Genomic DNA, 16,267 nt, shown 5'->3' with positions numbered 1-16,267 from the left:
CCACTTGACTGAATGGAAAAGTGGTCTGATCAACTTCTGATGTTCTAGAGCTGTTTGAATACTCTGGTAAAGAGACAGAGCACAGATGTTGAGTAATTTCTGACTATTAGACTGGTATGGGATTCCCAAGAACGTTTGTTTTGGAGCAATGGATGAGCAATACTCCAACCTAGTGAAAACCAATCCAGAAGTCCTAGTCTCTTCCATCTTCCTCTTGTGTGTGAATGCCATCTGGTGGGATGAAATGGGAAGATACCACAGAAAACTCACTCCCAGGATTGCATAGCAAAGAATTTAAGAGAGGAGTATGCAGACTATCATGTTAAACTGTCTCCTGGGAAACCCAGAATGTTCTGTGAAATGACTGGCCTTCATTTAGGATGGCCTTCTGAGGATTGCTGGACAAGGGAGTAGTTATGTCACAGGGAACCAGGGCACTGGATCACTTTCACTTCATTGATTGCTGGCAAGATGTGGTTGTCACTTGCCCAAAATGGCTAGAGGCTTATCTCAAGTAAAACCTATAAGATTATGATGATAATTTAGGTTTCTTTTTTAAAGAATAGATCAGAGCCTAAAAAGCCCATTTTGTTCTGAGAAATTGGAGAAAATTCCCCCTCATCTGCCCCTTGTTCCCCATCTCTACCTGCATCCTCTGAGGAATTGGAGAAAATTCCCCCTCATCTCCCCCTTTCCCCCCATCTCTACCTGCATCCTCTGAGGAATTGGAGAAAATTCCCCTCATCTGCCCCTTTCCCCCCATCTCTACCTGCATCCTCTGAGGAATTGGAGAAAATCCCCCCTCATCTGCCCCTTTCCCCCCATCTCTACCTGCATCCTCTGAGGAATTGGAGAAAATCCCCCCTCATCTGCCCCTCTTCCCCATCTCTACCTGCATCCTCTGAGGAATTGGAGAAAATCCCCCCTCATCTGCCCCTTTCCCCCCATCTCTACCTGCATCCTCTGAGGAATTGGAGAAAATCCCCCCTCATCTGCCCCTCTTCCCCATCTCTACCTGCATCCTCTGAGGAATTAGAGAAAATCCCCCCTCATCTGCCCCTCTTCCCCCATCTCTACCTGCATCCTCTGAGGAACTGGAGAAAATCCCCCCTCATCTGCCCCTTCCCCCATCTCTACCTCCATCCTCTATGCTTTCAGCACCACCTGAGTTCCTTTTGGCCAGAGCTCTGGGCTGCTGGTGCTAATATTCAACCTCCCTCAGCAGATGCTTCACCAGGACCAGGGTCCGACTGAAAGGTGCCTCAGGAGACTTTTATACCCCCTTCCGAGAAGTCATCTCTTCCACAGAATTATCTGAGACTTGAGAGACTCTCCTGGCTGGATCCTGAGCTGCCTGCAGGCAAATGCCTTACACAAAACACCCCTTGCCCATCCCAAGAGGAATCACAGAAGAACTTGTTTGGCCGCCTTCCCTGCCCCTTCCCACTCTCCCAGGCTCTGCAAGGTGCTTACAGACTCTATTGAGGGAGACCCAGGGGCCCCTCTATTAGGACCAGGACAGGTGAATTCAAGGAGACTAGCACATTTCTATCAGTCTTTCTCCACCACTGGTAGAATCACACACCATCATTTACAGAAAAACTACAAGCCCTGGTCATAGCCAATGTATTTTCACCTGAAAATGTGTTCTGACCTTTTTTGACAGGATGTGTAGCCCCATTGCTGAAGACAACACCCACACAACTCATTGAACATGGAGAGTTGAGCTGGTGCCTTGGATGACATCACCCCCATCTTCAAATGTCTTTGGTATGGGAAGGTACTCTGTAAGCTACCAAAGGGAAATGTAAACACTAAGCCAGCCACAAAGTCTTTGATCTACAATCTTTCATGCCTTCTGAATATTCTAGAACAATGGAGCCATAAGATATGTGGGAGTAATCAACCGATGTCTACTTTGACTTAAGGCCTACTCCACAAGATTGAACCTATACTCAAAACTGCTTGGGTAATGAAGGACCAGAGACCATATAGCCCAGAAACCTATGCTAAAGCCAAGTACTACTGGTCTGAAAAATGAAAAGTTGCAATAACATGCTCATATTCCTTATTCAGACATCATCAGAGAAGCTTCCTTCTGTAGCAGATGGGAACAGTTACAGAAACCCACAGCCAGACATCACACATGCATGAGAGAGAGAGGGGGTGGGGGATGTCTTCATTAAATCTCCTCTCTAAGAGCTCAGGAAACCCTATGGAAAAGGAGATGGACAGAGTGGAAGAGCAAGAGGGGATGGAGCACACCAGGAGAATAAGACCCTCTAAATAGATGTGAGCAAAGCTCATATGAACTCATAGAGACTGAAGCAGCATGCACAAGGCTGACATGAGTCTGCACCAGTCCCGTGCACATATAGTATGGCTTTCAGTTTCTTATGGGACTCCTGAGTGTATGAACAAGTGTGTCTCTGATTCTAGTGCCTTCTCCCAGGGCCCTTTTCCTTCTGTTGGTTTGCATTGTCCAGTTTTGAGGTAATGATTTATGTTTTATCTTATTATGTTTTATTTTGTTACCTCTTAAAAACTGGTTCTTTTCTAATGAGTTACAGAGAGGGAGTAGATCTAGAAGTGGGGAGAAACTGGGAGATGTAGAAGGAGGGGAAACTGTAATCAAGATATATGGTATGAGAAAATAATCTCTTTTTAATAAAACGAGGAAAAAAGAAACAAAATTTCCTAAAATAGAAGTCCAATGAGATCACTTTCTTCTTTTAAATTTTTTATATGCATAAAAAAATTTTATGTGCATTGGTGTTTTGCCTGCATGTGCATATGTGTGATGTCAGATCCCCTGGAACTGGAGTTACACAGAGGTGTGAGCTGCCACGTGGGTCCTTGGAATTGAACCCAGGTCCTCTGGAGGAGCAGCCAGTGCTCTCTCTCCAGCCCCTGAGATCACTTTCAAAGGTAAAAAACAAAGATGTGCCTTGTTACTTTAAAACATAAAAGCACATGACCTCAGATCAGACATGGTGACCTGCTGAATTTAAGCGTATTAGTCAGCAGAGGAAAAGAAACTAACCAGGATTCCCTCAGTAATGGCAAGTGAACAGGGAAGAGCCCAGTGCCGAATCCCCATCGCTCGGGTGAGGGAAATGTGGCATATGGAAGACCCACTCCCTGGTGCCGATAGTGGGGGGCCCAAGTCCTTCTGATGGAGGCCCAGAAAAGAAAAAAAAACATAAAAGTGTGTTGGGTGGTGGTGGCACATGCCTTTAATCCCAGCACTTGGGAGGCAGAGCCAGGTGAGTTCGAGGCCAGCCCGGTCTACAGAGCGAGATCAAGGACAGGCACCAAAACTACACAGAGAAACCCTGTCTCAAAAAAACACCACCCCACTACCAAGCATAAAAGCATTGCATTAAAAAACTTTCAGTACTTTGCTGACAAAAAATAGTACATTTTGGCGGTGATAGATTTCTTGATTAACTTGATAATACCATCTACACTTTACAAATATGCAACAACTTCAAATTGTATCTCATTGATGGATGCAATAATCATTTTTTTGATAAAAATGATTGCTAAGGCTGAGCTTGGTGGCACATGCCTGTAATCCCAGCACTCTGGAGCAGGAAGACCAGGAGTTAAAGGTCTGTTTAAACTACACCAAGAGTTTGAAATCATCCTGGGTTGTGTGAGACCCTGTCTCAAAAACTCAAGCAACCAAGTAACCAAAATTTTTACCAAGAAAACTGTCAAAGGATAGATTGTCAGACTCCAGCCGTGACTTTCTGGCACTTATGTTTTGTCAGAGTTCTTCATTTTCATTAGAAACCAAACTCATGGGAGCTAGGAATTCAGAGCAGAGTCCCCTGGGCCTCTTCACAGCATCACGATCTCACAGGCACAGGGGAATGTCACCCTCCTGGATAGAAAGGCAACAATGCTCCCTACAAGACAACCCAGACTTCTGCCTACAGACTTCCCCTGCACTGGCAGGTGGATGGCACTGCCTGGGTCATGATGTTCCTAGTGCCCAAGGCGTGACTGTCAGATGGCACAAGACAGAGGATCTGTGGAGTTTCCCAGAGGATGAAGTAAAGTAGCCTCTCTGAAAACTGCTCCTGCCTCCTTTGGAGGTAAACACATTTCAGTAAATACGTGGTGCTGTATGAAAGCAATGCTATTTAGGGAGCTAACCAGCCCCTCATCTACCGATCTATTAATTCTCTAAAGAGTCCTATGAAACAAGAAGAGTCCCTGGGTCTCTATAATGTATTCCTCAACTTTGGTTTATGAAGCTGGATTAAGATGTCTTTAGACCCATGAGTCTCCATGTGATCTGGGTGATTATTTTCATGAGAACATCTTGAATTTCCCCAACATCATTTTCTTTGCTTATGCTTAGTGCCATTAACAGAAAGTGTTTCTTTTTATGTATTAATTCAATTGCAAGGCTAGAGGCTTAGTTTTGTAGTGTGGAGAGAGGGAGGCAGCATGGAGGAAGAAATATAAGGGGGGTGGAGACACAGTAAGCAGCAGAGGGAGGCAAAGGAGGAGAATGAAGAGGAGAGGGAGGGGAAGTGGAGGAGGGGAAGGAGAGTAGAGACAATCAAAGGGATTAAGGAGAGAAGGTGACAGAAGACAAGATGATCTGAAGCTAGAGATGGAATTAGTTGGGAACGAAAGAAGATATGGGAATGGATGAGAAGGTGGAGAGAAAAAAGAGATGGAGGAAGGAAAGAGAGGAGGGGAGGGAGGAGATGAGAAACCAGACTGGTATTTGCAGTAGAGAAGGCTAGGGACAAGTAGCAGACTGAGCCTAGTTGTTCAGAGAAGGAAGAGTGGGAAGAGGAGGGAGGAGGGGAGAGATGACGGAATAAGGAGGAGACAGAGGCTGTGACTGGATCCCAGGTCTTCAAGATCTTTAGAGTAAGCTAGGTTTATCAACCATTTTCTGACAGGAGGAACATGGTCCAGCCCGTGGGTATCCTGTTGGTTTCCATCTGCCTGTTTTACAGATTGTTCAGTCTTCCAGACAAAGGTGAGGCATGGGAATGAGTGTGGCTGGGGGTGAGTTTTTGATGAAGTAGCTGCACACATCAATACCATTTGTAACAAATTCTGAGATGTCCTGTAGGGGAGAGGCCACCCTGATTTTGTGTGTCGTAATAAACAAAGGGGCAAGTTCTCTATCATCTAGTTTTTTTTTTTTTTTAAGTGTAGAAAACATGATCTTCCAAAAAGGCTCAAAACTAGCAAGATTAAACTAACAAGGGGGAAAGTCAGAAGTCATGTCACAGAACAATTTTTTTCTTCATTTTGATGTTTTAAGTGCCTATAGAATGAGAAAAATATAACTTACTTCTGTAAAGACTATTTTATTTCTTTATCAAAGTTGTAATGTTTTGAGTGATTCTGAAATGGCTATTTACAAAGGGACTTCATTCTGGTTCATTTCTTAGTGTTGTAAGAATTATGCAGAGCTGGACATACTGCTTGTTATGGAGTGGCTGAGAGTACATACTCATTTAAGTACTCCTCGGCATGTTTTAAAATAGTCAAAAAGCAGAGTGGATAAGTGTTTAAAAATGAAAGAGAAAAAAGAGGAACAAGAGATTCTTATTGTAAGACCACTTTAGTGTCAACTGGGATTCCTATTTTATGATTATTGAAAGGTAACATTTTTTCCTTAGTTGTGTGTCTTTATTTTAAAATTATAAATAATATTTATTTATTTGTTTATGTGCATGCACACTTGCATGTCATGGTATGCATGTGTAAGTCCAAGGACAACTTGCAGGAGTCTATTTCCTCCCTCCACCATATGGATTCCAGGGATCAAACTCAGGTCGTCAGGCTTTGGGAGCAAGCACTTTTTTCTGTGAGCCATCTTGCTGGCCCAGGTCTCGCTTTTACCATGTACACTTTACATGGTACATCTACTAGGAAGTTGATAAGATGCTCCTAAGACCTCTCCACTTTCAATGTCTGGCCTCTGAAGGTACTGTTGTCTTATCACTCCATATATTACTATTACAATTTCTGGTATCTAGAGTGAGATCCCATGGATCCTGGGCATGTTAGCCTGTACTTAGAATTATGCAGTGCTGCTTTGGTTTCGGTCATTCCAACTGCTGCTTTATTCATGATCCTCCTTTAGACAGCTCATGAACATTAGTTTCCTAGAGTTACAATGGGCCCCATCAATGCCTTTTTTTTTTTTAAAAAAAATGAGCATTTTGCCTCTGTGCATATAAATGCACCATGTGCATGCCTGGTGACTGTAAAAGGTGGAAGAGATGCCCTGAACCTGGAGTTACAGATGGCTATGTGTTGGCATGTGGCTCCTGAGAACTGAACCCAAGTTTTCTCTCTGCGAGATCTGTAAATGCTCTTCACCACTGAGACATCTCTCCATTTGTCACCTCAATTTTGTTTTATGCTTTTTTTGGGTGTTTGGGGGTAGCTTATCATAGTTGCTATGTGGTGGTCAGAGGACAACTTGTAACAGCTGAGTCTCTCCTTCCACTCTGTGGGCGCTAGGTCCTCAGACCTGTCTTGGTGGTAGGTTCCTTTAGCTGCCAAGTGCCTATGGGGCTTTTGTCTGAGCCCCAAAGTACATACTGAAAGCTTGTGATGCTGACTGTAGTTAGTGTGGGCTGTAGCTATCATGTTGCCACCACAGCCAGTTTGAGGATGACAGAATGTGATCAGAAGTTAGAGGCATTCTGCTTTCAGAGAAATCAGACAATGGAAATGACCAAATTTTAGCATTTTGGCAGTGATAGTATGGTAGGCTTTGGGGTGAAAAAAAATTAAGTGTCGCAGACATCTTCAGTCAATGATTGAACAGGCACGTGGGAAGACAGAAGACACAGGCTTTGAGCGGTACTTGCTGAAACCATTTATGATCATGGCCTGGAGGAAGAGAAGTGATTGAGTTGGAAACGCTTCACAGAGGACTGGTTTGAGTGATCTTGTTCCAGGGTTGAAATTATTATTTTGGGAATAAAATATATAACCAAAAGCTGGCAAATGGTAACCTCTCTTACTTTCTATTCCTTCTATTTTTGTTTAAAATTTTTCTTTATTCTTAAGAATTTTATATATGCGTACATACAATAAAATACAATTATATATACTCTTCTTTCTCCCTTCAGTTTCCCCCAATATGTCCTATTCTCAACCTTTAAAAAAGTAACCCATTAAGTCTAGTGAATGGCACCCATGTGTGCATGGGTGTGAGCCATCTACTGAAGCATGGGAATCCTATCAGTAGCCACACCCTCAAAAAAGAATGATGCTGTCCCCCAGAAGCTTTTGAATACTGATAGCTCCCCAGTAAGGCATGGGCCTGGAGAGATCATCTCTCCCCTCTATGCTGGAGCTTTGGCTCTATTGACCTTGTGCAAGATACTCACAGATGCTGTGAGTTCATGAGTATGACAGCCATGCCATGTCCAAAGGACAGAATTTCACCACACTTCTCCCCACACTTGGCTCTTACACTTCTTCTGCTTCTTTTTCTGCAACATTCCCTAAGCCCCAGTGAGAGGGGCTTGATATGGATGTCCCATTTAGGACTGAACACTCAGTATCCTATGTTATCTTGTTTCAATCCTCTTACAGCTTATATTTGAATGTTAGTCATAGGGAAGGACCCCAAAATTAGTCTTCCTGAAACGCATTTCTCTTTTTCAGTTTCTGTAACTTTGGATTGCCTTATACTGGAGTTGGTTGGTAGGTAATAGGTCACAAGTGGAGGTTATGTTAATTTTTTTCTGTGTTGCTTTGTCATGTTTTACATGCTTGTTGAAGTGGGTTGGTTTTCGCTTCCTCTTCTCCCAAGCCTGTTGGGATGTTCTGTTTTCCGTGACTCATATTAGAGGACTATCCACATGTAGTTCACCTAGGGGCCTGGTGTAACACAGTGTTGATTATCAAATGGATTACTATTTTTTTGGCTATGTGCCAATGAGACAAAAGGTGAGGCTGGACACTCAGCACCAAGGTGACTAGGTGGAGTCAAAACCTCAGTTACCCCTTGGGTTCTATGAATCTGCCGGGGTCAGAATACCATCTTCAGATCCAGTGAAGTCTGTCTACAACTGGTGGCTATAAAGTCACCAGCTCAGAAAAAACCTCTGGGGCCTCAGCTATATAGAGTCCAGATCCTGCAGCAATGATCGGAACTTCAGGAGTGAGAAGACAACTCACACAGTGACCTGAGAGACCAAAGCTCCATTCTTTTTTTAAACATAATATTTTTATTTATTATTTGGAGATTGCACATAATGCACCCTGATCACATTTACTTCCCAGTCCTCCCAGGTCCACCCCCCTACCCTTGTGATCTCCCTCAAAACCAAAGAAGAAAAAGAAAGAAAGAAAAAAAAATACCAAGTCCAATTTGTGTTGCCAATATACTCATTGGAGCATGGTCAAAACAAACCCCTAGTAGCCATCCCCTTAAAGAAAATTGAGTCCTTCCCCACCCCAACCCCCAACAGAAGCCATCAATTGTGAAGAGTTACACTTCAGCATCCCTACCACAATTTTTAAGAGTTCTCTTTATTGGCTTCCTGTCTAGACTGTTTCTTTTTGGGGTGGGTGGTGGGAGAGAGGGATTGTCACAATTGCCTTCTGTCTTTCATTTTCAACTGTGAGTCTCTAGTCATCAACACCACAGCAACAAAAAGCTTCCTTGCCCTTTATCGTCAGTTGCAGCTTGAATCATGGACTTTCACATGGTTTCTGGCTATAGCACAGACCATGGACATAACATAGATTCAGGGAACAGCCAAAAACATGGACATCCCCATGGCCTTCAATGGTAACATGGGCTGCAAACATCAACATGGCCCCCGGCTACTGCAGGGTTATGGACTCCAACATGATCCCTGGTGGCAGAATGGACCATAGACAGCAACGTGGCTTCAGGTCGCAGCACAGCCCAGGGACATCAGCATAGCCTCCAGTAGCAGCACAGCCCATGGACATTAACATGGCTTCAGGCAGCAGCATGAACCACAGACTTCAACATGGCCTCAGGTGGCAGCACAGGCTAGACACCAACATGGCTTCCAGCAGCAACAGGGACCACGGGCGTCAACACCCCTCAGCAACAGCACAGACCACTGACACCATCCTGACACTCAGTGGCAGCACAACTATGGACATCAGCAGAGTCTCTGGCACCAAAGCCCCATTCTTTTATGGGGCCCTGGGTACTGGAGCCAAAACTCAGCTCTGCACTGACCTCTGAGACCACTGGACTAGAGTTCAAGGGTACTCTCTTGTCCTGTATAAACAAACAATGATCTTCAAACTACATTTTTCACAACAGTTGAATTTGGTGAGATATTTTTGTTTCTTTCATTTTAAGTGTTAAATTTAGTGAAATAAGTATTTGTTCCCCATTGTGTCTTTCAGATTATTATCCACCAACCATGGGTAAGCTTGTTTTAAAAAATGTTTATTAGAACTTGTAAAAAAAAGTTGTGACAAGTGGTGTCACTGGATCATCCATATTTTTAAAAGATGAAATACTAGTTTACGTATATATACAAGGCAGTGTCAGTTCCTTTAAAAATAGTTAAAGATTTTATATGGCTTGAGCTTGCGTGAGTCCTGTGCATGCTGTCACAGTTGCCATGAATTCAACTGTGATTCCACTGGATCTAACAGTATTTCTACTTCCTCATTCACAATGATCCCTGGTTCTGAGGAGGATGGAATGTGGTATAGACGTCCCATTTAAGGTTGAACATCCCACGGTGTCTTATTCTCTGCATGCTGATCAGTTGTGGGTGTCTGTTAAATACCACCTACTACAAAAAGAAGCTTCTCTGATGACGGTTGAGTGCTGCACTAATCTTTGGGTATAATGACAAGTTATTAGGAGTGGTGGGCAGGAAGTCCCACCCCTCACTGAGGAGCTATTTTCTAATTGATAGCTTCTGGGAGAAGAGTTAGTTCTCTTTAAAGGTGTGGACTCAGGTAAGGTCGACCACATTCCAATGGATGGCCACACACCCAATAGCATATAGGGAAAAAACATTGGGTAGGTATGGAATGGGGTGTGAATCTGGAAGGACCTTCTATAGTGAGAGTATATGATCAAAATATAATGTATGAAATTAATAAAAATATTCAAAAAATTAAAAAGAATAATGATTTTCCATCAGTACTTTTAAGTGATTAAATGTGTCATTTATGAACATGTCAAACTGATATTTCTTTTCGCAAAGGCTGAATACTTAAGAAAATAATGAAAGAGAACTTTTCTGTGTCTGTTCAAATGATCATTTTTGATAACAGCTGAATGTACTATAAAGCATATTTTTCTTTAAAATTCCCTTACTGATTGATATTTTAATTTACTATTTTTAAAAAGAGTTACTTTACTCTTGATTGTATATGTGTGCGTGTCTGCTGGTATAGACAGAGGTCTTGGTCTGGTCTTACATGTTCTTTGGCTGTTACAATCTTTCTACCTCTCTTCAATGATGTTTCCTGAGCCTCAGGGGCAGGGTGTATGATACAGTGTTTCATTTGTAGCTGATCACTCCATAGGTGATTATTATCTGCACTTTGACCACATGTGATTTCCTGAAGTAACTGCTGTGAATGGCATTCTTAATTGGAGTGTTATTCCAACTAATCCAGGAAACACAGGACTACCTATTGTCAACAATACTAGTTAACTTGATTGGAGAGGGGACTTCTAATCTATTTGATATTATGAAAGAGAATTTGTGAACCAAGAGCTACCTACCACTGGATAATTAATGTTAAAGGCCAATCAGTCATTGATAAGAGAGGAAGTACTCTCTTTTACACTGATGATGAAATGTACTTTGTGCTGTGGGATGGTCTGTATGTCAAGTGTGTTGCTGATTGGTCAGTAAATAAATCACTGATTGGCCATTGGCTAGGCAGGAAGTATAGGCGGGACAAGGAGAAGAATTCTGGGAAATGGAAGGCTGAGAGAGGGAGACACTGCCAGCCGCCACCATGACAAGCCACATGGGAAGATCCCGGTAAGCCACGAGCCATGTGGCAAAGTAAAGATTAATGGAAATGGGCTAAATATAAGAGTAAGAGCTAGACAATGACAGGCCTGAGCTAATGGCCAAGCAGTTTAAATAATGTAAGAGTTTATATGTTTATTTTATAAGTGGGCTCTGAGACTGGCGGGACTTGGTGGCGGGAGCTGGAGAGAAATTCTCCAGCTACAACTTTGGAATTAAGTCATTAAGAAACACATAGGATTAGAAGAGAGTCTGCCTAGAATCCCCCAGTGAGGTGCTTCAGGTGTGGCTCAGTGGTAGAGCCCCTGCCTGCATGGGCAAGGCCCTGGGTTCAGTTCCTAGCAATGAAAAAATATGTAGGATTTCAATAAAGTAAATAATTTCAGGTGGAAAAAACTAGGTCTGAAAAACAGATTGTGTGTGGTATCCTTGACATAAGCTCATGCCAGTGTTGCTTTTCCTTGGACTAACATAGCTATTAATGTCATTTGCTAGAAGAGTCTGTTTTAAAGCCTAAGATTAAAATGAACTTTACTTAAATTTTTATTTCTCAGATTCTATCATGAAAATGCCAGAGACAGAAGGTAAGTTGATCAGAAAATTTTCATTACTAATGTATGTTCTTTCTCTTAAAATTTTTAATCTTTATTTTTATTTTATGTGTATGGGTGTTTTGCCTGTCTGTATGTCTGTTCACCATATGCATGCCTAGTGCATGGGGAGGCCGGAAGGGGGTATCAAATTCCCTGGAACTGAAGTTACAAAAGATTGTGAGCAGCCATGTTTGTGCTGGTAACTGAACCCAGGTTCTCTGGAAGAGGATCCAGTGCTCTTAACCACTGAGCCATCTCTCCAGTGCCTTTGTGTTCTCTTCTGATTCCATAAAAATGGGAACATTTGTGATTTTGCTTCTAGTAAATTTTTTCTTCCCCCCCTTTTTTTTCATAAAACATTGCATATGACACCAAACATGAAATACGCCACCATGAATTCATTTTTTATATTTATTTTACATACTAGCCACAGTTTCCCCTTCCTCTTCTCCCGTTTCCTCCCGCACCTCCGTTCTATCCCACCCATGTGCTCCTCAGAAAGGGTAAGGCCTCCCATGGGAGTCAACAACACATGGCATATCAAGTTGAGGCAGGACTAAGCTCCTCTCTGCATCAAGGCTGTGCAGACATCCCACCATAGGGGATAGATAGGTCCCAAATAGCCAACTTGTGCACCAGGGAAAGATCCTGGTCCCACTGCTAGGGGCCCCACAAACAGACCAAGATACAGAGCTGTCACCCACATGTAGAGGGCCTCGGTTGGTCCCATGTAGGCCTCCTAGCTGTCAGTCTAGAGTCCGTGAGCTCCCACAACCTCAGGCCATCTGTCTCTGTGGGTTTCCCCATCATGATCTTGACCTCCCCCCTCTTGCTTATATAATCCTCCTTCTCTTCAACTGGACGTCCGAGCCGGCCTGGTGCTTGGCTGTGGATCTCTGCATCTGCTTCCATCATTTATTGCCGCCATGAATTCTTACCAGCACTAAAAATTTAAATTTCTGCCTTTCTAATAGAGAATCCCAGATTTTAAAATTCACATAAGAAATCAACCAATAATAATTTGGGATATCGTGAACAAAACAGTACTGAGGTAGAAAAACACTTCATTTTATAACCAGCTGCCTAACCATAGTATAGATGTTTCAATATAAAAACATGGCATTGACCTAGGCAGAGTCAAATAAGTAATATTTTTTAAGCTTATGGAATCCAGGAATTGCCCATTTTTTTCACAGTGGCATCCACAGTTCTAATAGTGGCTTTGATCTCAGAGGTCAGGGATTCTGAGGAAAAACTCATCTTTTTTTAAGAGTTACTTTTAGTTTTTGAGTATGTATGTGCCTGTGTCTGTATTTGGGCATGTTCATGTGAGTGCAGGTGCCTGTGGAGGCCAGAGGTGTAGGGTCTCCCCTAGAGCCTGAGTTACAGGAATTATGAGTTGCCACACTGGGGTGCTGGGGACTGAACTGGATCCTCTTGTGTATGTGCTCTTAATCACTGAGCCATCTCTTCAGTCCTGGAAAAACTCACTTAAAAAATTTGAAACAGAACAGTTTTTTAAAAATATATAAATCTAATACATTTAAAGGAAGGGGGAATGTGATATAATTCTATTTTAATTAAAATGTGTTACATAGAATAGTTTATATTTTTTCTTCAACAATTTCACATATGTAAACAATGCAAGCCAGGTAGTGGTGGCATACACCGTTAATCCCAGCACTTGGGAGGCAAAGACAGGCAGATTTTTGTGAATTTGAGGCCAGCCTGGTTTACAGAGGGAGTTCCAGGGCAGCCAGGGTTATGCAGAGAAACATTGTCTCGAAAAAGTAAAAAAAACAAAAAAACAAAACAAAACAAAAAACAAAAAAACAACAAAACAAAACAAAAAAACCAGTGTATTTTGATCATATCCTTCTCTAACCCCCTGTTCCAGTCCCCTAATGTTCCCTCACACGCCCTTCCTCCTTTTATGTCCTCTCCATTTTTTTCTTTTTGGTAACTCACTGAGTCCACTTAGCGATGCATGCTGGAATATTGAGTCATTTTGTTGATTTGATCTTGGGCAGGTCACCCCAGCTGCAGTGGGGTCATGAGAGCAATGGCCATGCTATGTCTAGAAGACAGTATGTCACAGCTCTCCCTCCCATCCTCCCGACCTTACATTCTTCCCATCCCCCTTCTGAGATGTTCCCTGAGCCTTGTGTGTATTTGTGTGTGGTATGTTGATATAGATGTCTCATTTAGGGCAGGAATTAATTAAAAAAAACACTACTAACAAACTCAGGGACAGATAAAGGATTTTTGTTTTCTTTTAGATGATGACTGTGTCTTTCCATTCTGGTATAGAAATGAAATATTCTATGACTGTGTCAATTTCAATGCAAAACATAAGTGGTGTTCTTTGAACAAGACCTTTCAAGGATACTGGAGGTACTGTTTTGTCTCAGGTAAGAGTCTTGACTCTAAATTCCACAGATGGGAGGGTATGCCTTGTCTTGGGGACCATTTGGTGTGATAGGCAAGAACTCAGAATCTAGAGCAGATTCTGAAGTGAAAATAAGAGATACACAACTTCTTTGTTGTTGTGTGTGAGTGCATATGCTGTATGTGTATGTGTGGGTGTGTACCTGTGAGTGTGTGGAGGCCAGAGGTCAATGTCATGTATCTCCTTTTATTACTCTCTACTTTATTATTATCATTTATTTATTTTTGAAACAGGGTCTCTCATTAAACCTGGAGCTTGTTAATTTGGTGAGACTGTCTGGTCACATAGCCTGAGGGAATCTGCCTTTCTCTACCTCCATAGTGTTGAGGTCAGAAGCGTGTAATACTAAGCGTGGCTTTTTACTTGGGTCCTAGGGATCTGAACTTGGATCCTCATGGTTGCATAGTGAGGACTTTACATACTGAGCTGTCTTCACATTCTCTGAGATGCATAATTTCTGATAGCATCAAAATCACACATAATCAAAGATGTATTAGACGTGTTTTGACTCCATTGTCTTTATAAGAAAACTACTAGTAGAACCTGAAAGGGGAAGTGGATTACAGGGTAGTAGCAATATAATTTTCATAAGCTATTGGTGGAGTAAGGAAGAGCGGACTGTGGAGAAGTGTGTGTGTGTGTGTGTGTGTGTGTGTGTGTTGCAAAAAAGAAAGTGTTCCTCTCACCAATGGTTCTTTCTTTTACAGACTATGCTAAATGTACCTTTCCCTTCTGGTTCAGACACATGATCTACTGGGAATGCACAGAGGATGGGGAAATGTTTGGAAAAAAGTGGTGTTCACTCACTCCAAATTACAACAAAGACAAGATTTGGAAATATTGTACATAATGGTGAGATTTACTAGATGAAGATGAGGAGGAAAATCAGGGGGAGGAGGATAGGAGGGAAAATATGGATTTTTCTTGGGGAGGACTTTTCATCCTTTCTTTTGGTCAGGAGAAGAAAAGGTAGAATCTTCATTACAAGCTTTTGTTTAAATTTAACTTTTCTTTTTCTAAGATGCGAGTTGAAGATACTCTGACTGTAGATCACTTGGGGTTAGATGATGGATTATGGCATTCTATGGAGAGTTATTGTTTAGTTTCCACATTTTATTTGCTATGTGTGTAAAATGAAGCCCTTAAAAATACCATGTTAAGTGAAAGCATCTTGGCAATGTAGTTTCTTTAGTGGTCACAGTCACACTACTCAGATGGGGGTGTTGGTAACAGAGGAGGTGATACATGTGTGAGAACAAAGGGAATATGAGAAATCTCTATCACTTTCTGCTTGATTTTGCTTTGAAGATGAAAACGGTCTAATTAAGTCAACTAGAAGTTCATTGCTGAAGAAAGACCAAATTCTGAGAACACCTGCTCCATGTCCACCTGCCCTGCTCCATGTCCACTTTGCTTTATACCTGAACCAACTCATCTCATAATCCACTCTACCCTCTCCTAGCACCATTTGTATTTGAAAGTGAAGAATACTCAGCAAATGCCTCATTTTTTTTCACCCCAAAGAGGGACAGCAGACCGTACAACCTACCTTAACAGATGAGAAGAATTTTGCTATAGAAACACCACAGGAACATGAAGCACCTTTGGAATACTGTACTTAGAAGTGTAAACTGTCTAAAAGGGGAAGTCAACCGAACAGAATTTAACGGACTTCAAATAGAAGATACCGAGGAACTGTCAGCATTAGACTAGTAGGAGCTCTATCTGGCACTGTGTAAATTGGTGGGTGTTGCACCTATCTCCTACTTCATCCAGAATACAAAAGAGCCAATGCATACCTTAACCACCTATAGCTTGGTGCTATAGCTACCAAGATGATGGGAATAGCTTCAGTGAGCTTCTGAGCAGGGTCACATGATCTCAAAAGACATCAGCACCCATTTAGATCCTGAAAGGAGAAAAGCCAAGAATCTGAGCTTTAGAGAACTGTGTCTGTGTCCTTTCTTATCCAGGTAGTAAAGTCAACAGTTTTTGGGCATGGGAAAAGTGTCTGGGTTAGAGCTGGATGTGGTGATATATTGTGTATCCTAATAAACTTACCTGAGGATCAGAGGACAGAGCCAGCCACTAGATTAGACACAGAGGTCAAACAGTGGTGGCACACACTTTTAATCCCAGCACTTGAGATCTCACACCTTTGCTTGGAAAGCATACACACCTTTAATCTCAGGAAGTACTATGGCAGGGCAGAGAAAGGTATATAA

At 42.2% G+C, this 16,267-nt stretch overlaps 1 protein-coding gene across 1 annotated transcript; it reads left to right on the top strand.

The window, feature by feature from the left end:
* Positions 1 to 4,830: 4,830 nt before the first annotated feature.
* Bsph1 (binder of sperm protein homolog 1) lies at positions 4,831 to 14,892 on the top strand. The gene is made up of 5 exons (XM_059253712.1): positions 4,831 to 5,008; positions 9,400 to 9,420; positions 11,555 to 11,584; positions 13,873 to 14,004; positions 14,750 to 14,892. The coding sequence occupies exons 1-5, from the start codon at positions 4,936 to 4,938 to the stop codon at positions 14,890 to 14,892; spliced, it is 399 nt and encodes a 132-aa protein (XP_059109695.1). The 5' UTR covers positions 4,831 to 4,935.
* Positions 14,893 to 16,267: the final 1,375 nt, after the last annotated feature.

Source organism: Peromyscus eremicus, chromosome 1, assembly GCF_949786415.1.
Source record: "Peromyscus eremicus chromosome 1, PerEre_H2_v1, whole genome shotgun sequence".
Classification (NCBI taxonomy): domain Eukaryota; kingdom Metazoa; phylum Chordata; class Mammalia; order Rodentia; family Cricetidae; genus Peromyscus; species Peromyscus eremicus.
Note: the sequence above shows the minus strand (reverse complement) of the source record. Positions and strands in the feature narration are given on the sequence as shown.

Bases quoted from the DNA above. Each gene is read 5' to 3' on its own strand.
- Bsph1 (XM_059253712.1), top strand. From the start codon at position 4,936: ATGGTCCAGCCCGTGGGTATCCTGTTGGTTTCCATCTGCCTGTTTTAC. The intron at 5,009-9,399 runs GTGAGGCATGGG...TGTGTCTTTCAG, and splicing joins GTTCAGTCTTCCAGACAAAG to ATTATTATCCACCAACCATG. The intron at 14,005-14,749 runs GTAAGAGTCTTG...TTTCTTTTACAG, and splicing joins GAGGTACTGTTTTGTCTCAG to ACTATGCTAAATGTACCTTT.